The 6,443-nt window shown below is 47.8% G+C and overlaps 2 protein-coding genes across 2 annotated transcripts in view; both read left to right on the forward strand.

The window, feature by feature from the left end:
- The first annotated feature begins 464 nt into the window (after positions 1–464).
- On the forward strand, positions 465–5,272 carry LOC105568864 (serine/threonine-protein kinase PLK4). Its single transcript, XM_012024865.1, has 11 exons — positions 465–746; positions 837–932; positions 1,201–1,414; positions 1,490–1,602; positions 1,680–1,772; positions 1,838–2,119; positions 2,216–2,749; positions 3,138–3,443; positions 3,516–3,794; positions 3,865–4,047; positions 4,442–5,272. Exons 1-11 carry the CDS (start codon positions 654–656, stop codon positions 4,613–4,615), a joined length of 2,367 nt encoding a protein of 788 aa, XP_011880255.1. The 5' UTR covers positions 465–653; the 3' UTR covers positions 4,616–5,272.
- A 232-nt stretch (positions 5,273–5,504) lies between these two features.
- The window catches only part of LOC105568866 (proteolipid protein DM beta), a 6,090-nt gene continuing 5,151 nt past the window's right edge, over positions 5,505–6,443 (forward strand). Inside the window, exon 1 of the mRNA XM_012024870.1 lies at positions 5,505–6,020. Coding sequence (XP_011880260.1) covers positions 6,017–6,020 — 4 coding nt within the window. The 5' untranslated portion in view covers positions 5,505–6,016. The remainder of the gene's footprint in view (positions 6,021–6,443) is intronic.

Raw genomic sequence — 6,443 nt, forward strand, 5'->3', positions numbered from 1 at the left:
CAGTATTGGGAATATTAGATTTACATCATTTCCCAATAAAGATTTTATTGGGAAATAAATGTAAGATATCTTATTGCATTGTTAAATATTGGCCAATGCATTTTCAATATAAATCTAATATTATATAATTCATATCGTGCAATATTAACATTGATTCCATTTACATTGATTACCAATATTGGCTTTACGCTGGGCAATATCGGCCAGTGCATTTACAATATAACAGACATTGGACCAGTATTTAGCCAATGCTTAGCCAATACACTGTGCTACTAGGGAACGTCTGTGCTATTTTGTTAATTTATAATGGACGGAACAACTAATTCCTTGTTAATCACATATAAAGAAAGAAGATTGAGCTCAACGAATTGTACGACTAGAAAATCTTGAGCAATTCCGAATCAACTGCCGGTCTCAAGTTAATCAAAGTCTGATTGTGAGCTAATCATACTCGGCCTAATTTCTTCCGTTCGTTTCGTGGCGCGTCCCGGGTTCGGCGCGCATGTCTGTTTTGCGTGCGCGAGACGCGACAGTTTGCATATGGCGGGCGGGTATTATGCTGTCGGTGTTTACGGTTTCCCGTGCGATATCTCGTCCGCGAATGCCGTCGCCGACGAGTTTCCCGTGAAGCAGGGTCGTCGTCGCGGTGCCCGATGGTCATCGACAACCGACGGCGCCTGGACATGCGCGACGCGATGCGCTGCCTCGTGCCGGCCTTCTCGGCCGGCTTCGGCGAGCAGATTGAGGTTAGCTTTTTGAATTTGCGCCCGTTTGCGCCGTCGCCGCCCCGCGTGCACGCCGCCGCATTGACGCGCGTCCCGCCTTTCTTATTTTAGGAATACGAAGTGCTGAATCTACTGGGCAAGGGCGGCTACGGCAGCGTATACCGGGCGAGATGTCTTCGCAGCGGCATGGAAGTGGCGATCAAAATGGTGATTTCTCTCTCGGAGCGTCGGGTGACGCCTGTCGCTCCGGTTGCACAGTCGTGTCCCCGAGGGCCGCTCACCTTTTTCAAAATACGAAGTCGATCTCTGCAAGATTTGAAGTATTGGGCAAAAGAGATTGGACCAATGTCAATTCTTGAGGTCGCGACGCTCCGGTGGCTCGCTTCGTGCTCTGTGAATTATACAGATTTATTGCGAGGCTCCTCGTGCGCCAAAGCGAACAATCTGTTCATATCTACCTTCTATGTCCCTGTAGATCGACAAGAAAATGATGCAAGTCGCTGGGATGATGAACAGAGTGAAGCAGGAAGTCACGATACATACTCGGTTGAAACATCCTGTTATCCTAGAGGTGTATACGTGCTTCGAGAATGCACATTACGTGTACCTGGTTTTAGAATTGTGCCACAACGGTGAGCTGCAACGCTACCTCAAAGCGCAGGGCACCAAGACTCTATCCGAGGAACATGGTACGCAATTTGCGTGCAAAATGGCACATTATAAATTCCGCGTTACAGTTGTAACAAACATTCTTGCTGTTTCAGCCGCCTACATAATCAAGCAAGTGGTGCAGGGTTTGCTCTATCTCCATTCCCACCAAATACTCCACAGAGATCTGTCGCTGTCCAATCTACTCTTGACGAGAAGTATGCAGGTGGTACGTAGAAGAAAAGCGTGACGTTTGTCGCGAGAAGTTTGTTTCTTCTTTCTTCAATTTGGTTTCCGTGCTCGCAGAAAATAGCGGATTTCGGACTGGCCACGCAGTTGAATAAGCCGGACGAGAAGCACGTGACCATGTGCGGCACACCAAATTATATCTCGCCTGAGGTGAGTGCTTTCTGTAGATCGTCGTACATCACGCGGGATCCTGTGACACTTGGACAAATCTTCAGGTTGCTACGAGGTCCTCGCACGGGCCAGAGGCGGACGTCTGGAGCTTGGGGTGTATGTTGTACACTCTGTTGGTGGGCAAGCCACCGTTCGAGACCGACGCGATCAAGAGTACCCTGACTCGGGTGGTGATGGCTGACTACGAGATGCCGCTTCATCTGTCGGACAACGCGAGGGATCTGATAGATAAGCTGCTGAAGAAGAATCCAAAAGAGAGGATACGCCTGCGGGACATTCACAAGCATCCATTTATAACGAGCATCGAAAAGAGCAGGTTACGCAATGTAAGTGACGTGTACTTGAGGTACAACAGCTAACGTCGGACGTTAGTCATTGATGACACGAACTTGCAATACAGCGTTTGCGTCTCGTTTGTTCAGGAAAGAAGCGGCGCGAGCAAAAATCCATTCACCGATGGCATGATGGATTCTGGGCTTGGCAGGACACTCTCGTCGTACGATCGACCGAAGATGCGATCCCGCTCGGAGGAAAGGATGTCCACGATACCGATGATGCCCATGGTCAGCGTGAGAAGTGAGCCGTTGTCCGAGCCTGTTGCGAAAATGCGTACAAACCACCGAGCGAGATACGCCCATTGCCGCCCGAAAGAGGACTCGTTGATAAGCAGTCCGATACCGCGCGGCAGAGCGTTCTCACAAAGCGAACAGTACGGTGCCTACGACGATTCCGAGAGACTGAGGGCGGCGGAGAGGCACAAGCCGAGGAAGGAAGTCGTCGCGGAGAACCGTAGCGCAGAAGGAACTGAAAAGAAGTTCGAGACCAAGTTACAAGTGCCGCCCTTGAATTCCAATAGATTGCAACCTACCAGGCACAGAGCGAAGAACGCCATTCTCACCATTCTGGATAACGGGGAAGTGTGCGTCGAGTTCATCAGGAAACACAGAAACGGCATGGTACATGGAAAAGAGCGACACAAAAATTATATCAACAATTATTTGACACCAGTAAATGACTAACAATGATTAGCTTCTAATCGACCATAACTGGTGTTGTGTTTTTAATACACAACACAGAAAATTTACTGCGAAAAATATGGTCGAATTGGTGAGACGCCCGCCTAGAGTGTAGGGAGGTCCAGATTCAAACCCTGGCCGAGGTAATATTTTTCGCAATAAATTTTCTGTGTTAAAAACACATCGCCAGTTATGGTCGATTACGAGCTTAATCACAAAAATTATAATAGAAACATTGTCTTGTTTCATGAAATAGAAAAATAGCGCAGGTATGCGTGTGTGTGATAAACGTAGGGATGTAAAAATATATTCATTTTTTATATCGTAGGAAAAGATAACCGAGGTGTGCAGGGTATCAGGTGACGGTCTACGAGTCGTTCTCTACAAACCGAGCACGACTACGGAGATTGGCTCGCAACCTTTACCGTTGCCTAGCCGGGGCGCCGATAGTATCTATTCGTACGAGAATTTGCCGGCGTGCCACCATCGGAAGTATTTGTACGCCTTTCGTTTTGTGAAACTGGTCCAGGCAAAAACCTCCAAGTTGACGCTGTACACTCAGCGCGCCAAGTGTCTGTTCATGGAAAACGGTCCGCAACCTGATTGCGAAGTGCATTTTTATAATGGAATAAAGGTACCGTCGTCGATTCGACCGTCGATTCTTGTGCATTGTGTAAATGTTCCATGTTCCTGTTCCATGTTCTAGGTCGTCCGAGAGGATAGTGTTGTTAGGATCACCGACAACAGCGCTGCCACGTACGTCGACGGTGCGTTTCCGTCGCATCTCGAGACCTATTACGAGCATTACTCGGAATGTTACCAGCGTTGCCTGCTACTGGAGTCCACTCTGGCGTCTCTGGAGGCAGCCACCGGGCATTCCTACTTCCCCGTGATAATCGGACGACGGCCCAACACGGCCTTGAGCGATGCTCCCTACCTTCAGGGGAAAGAAAATGTCTCGCCCAGCACAAATGGTTCCCCCGTTGTAAGTAGCGAAGAGAACGCCTTGATCACGCCGAATCGGCTTCGTCGAATTACCGTTGCGTCTCTTTCAGTTGCCATCGTTCGGCACTACCTGCTCCATGATATCGACGGCGACTTCTAGGTCGCGCAAGATCAACTCTACGCATAATTCTTGCCACACTGTGAACAAGGTAGCGGTACCGGGAATTGGTTTTGCCACGAAATTGTCGTCCGGCGATATTAGGGTTGACTACAAGGACGGATCCGCCTTGACTGTAAATTTTTATATATATATAGACAATTATTCTATTTATATTCTACTATACAAATCTACATGTATTCAACTATTCCATCTATACGGCTCGCTGATTTAATTTAATCTGTTAGAATTCGAAGGAATAGAGAATATAAGAGCCAAAACAAGATGTTAGTGTCTAAATAATTGTAATTTTTAAATTTATTGTGAAAATTTTAAAAATTAAAATCATTCAGACACTAACATCTTGCCTTGGCTCTTACATCCTTTATTCCTTCGAGTTGTGATTACACGCCAGAGCCTTATGAATTTTATTATTTAATTAGTCAGATTTAATACTTTAATAGATTACTAACGTCTACTATCGATCGCGTCGACTCGTATTTTATCGACAATATTGTTGTTTGTTACAGGTAAGTCCACAAAATCACAGTAGCGGCATCACGTACGAGACTCAGGACGGCATCGTTGTACGATATAACAAGCATCATCAGCAGAACTTGGAGATGCCGGTCCAGGAGAAGCTCCGACAGTTGCCGACGATTATCAAGTATCTCATAGAACCTATGCACAAGGGCATTCGGTAGCTCTGCGCGAAAAATATCCGATATTTTGTATAATACAAGAAATCATTCGCTCCACGGACTGTAAGCTTGCTATAGATTTATAAATTAGCATAGATTTATACATAGCTTATACACAAATATAGCTTTATGAATATTTTCACGTACGCAATAGCGAAATAAAGAAAGTATATTCGTATCTTTAGCACAGTTTGAGTTGCTGTTTTTGTAAAGAGCAAAAAAGAAAAATGAAAGCTCGTTAAATAGTAAGGTAAGGGGAACAGTACATCTTTTAAGTGTCGATATTTATTTTTATAGATAAAGGACGAGAGGCAATTGTTGCTAGTAATATATTTATTTAAAGAAAATTTGAGAAAAAAATTCTTGTAAGAGTGGAATAAAATTGCTAAGTTTCCCATCGTTTTCGCTGTACGTAAAGGAATATTCTACGAAATCCAGTGTCTCCTGTTCCTCAGAATAACGAATTGTGCAGGTACATTTATTACTTTTACCGATATGGAAATTATGCAGGTACGTTTATATGTCGGTACTCTTACCGATGCAAATGATCGTGTAAAATGAAAATATTAAAAAATCGCTACGATCGCTGTCTCGTTCCGCCGAGCAGCAACGAGGGACGAATATGCCGAATAAATTGAGTGACGAGAGAACAGACGAGTTCCAATTTTTATAAAAATGTTTCAGCAGATCCCTCCTCCCCGCGCCGTCCCGCAAGTCTCTCGGCCCCCGAGATTTGCTCGTCGGGAAGATCGGATTTTCCGAGGGAGTACAAGCCCTGGCGTTTACCGCGACTCCTCGATCGAATCGGGGTCACAAGCGGTCATCGTCTCTCCCGCCCAGCCCCGCTCCATTGAAGGGAACGACGGTTTTGACGTGCGCTTACTACAGCACGCCCTACGATTCGTCGCCGCGGCAACGAGGGCCCCATTCACCGTTCGCGGAAAGTAACGGACGACGCGCGTTCGCGGACGCCATGTTGAGCCGTCCGTGAGCCCGGAGACACCCGTGCCCCGTGGAAGTCGTTCCCCTCGAGCCCCGAGATCCGACGAGCGCCGCAATTGCGCGTCGTGCGGTCACGCGCTCGAACAGAATTCGGCTCCGCGGGGGCGAGTGGACCGTTGACGTGCGATCGATCGCGCGGCCGTCTCGCGGAGTGACTCTGACAGATGGTAAACAAGCGGCGGTATCCAGTGGAGTCGAGAGATCGTTGAATCAGCCAGTTTCATCTGCCGTCTCTCTCTCTTTCTCTCCCGTCCCGCGAGTGGGATATGTCCTTCGCTGCCGCGGCCGTGGAACGTGCGATCGCCGCGGCAATTAACGCGCAGCGGCTGCTGTAATCGCGGATTCCGCGACGCACACGGGCGCTGCCCATCCTGCCTCCTCCGGGCGCCGCTAATAGCGAACATGGGTAAGTCCGTCGCGCCGATCCTCGACGAGGGTCCTTCCCTTCTGGCCCTTTGGTCGCGAATCGACGCGGTCGCGCGACGCCGCGTCGCAACGGCAGGCGTCCATACGGTTGTAAACATCGCAGCTACCAGCGCGTTCGGCGGCGAGATCTGATTTCGATACGTGAATTAATGACTGGCCCAGCGTGGACGCGCTCGAGAGAAAGAGCTTGTTAAGCGTCGTTAATGTGTCAGCTACAATGCGTGGAAGTAAGCCCGGGGTAAGAAGTAGGAGTAAGGAAATAAATCAATTTTATTTCTTCCTCCTACTTCAGCTTTTACGCTCGGCGAGTCGAAACGCCATCGGCCAGTGTCAAGATATTTAAAAAATTATGCCTGGCTTTTGGCTTCCTTACAGCGAAAGCTAAAGGCTGGTCTACAATACA

Source organism: Vollenhovia emeryi, unplaced genomic scaffold, assembly GCF_000949405.1.
Source record: "Vollenhovia emeryi isolate VEMERY1.0 unplaced genomic scaffold, V.emery_V1.0 DF939127.1, whole genome shotgun sequence".
In the NCBI taxonomy this organism is placed as follows: Eukaryota; Metazoa; Arthropoda; class Insecta; order Hymenoptera; family Formicidae; genus Vollenhovia; species Vollenhovia emeryi.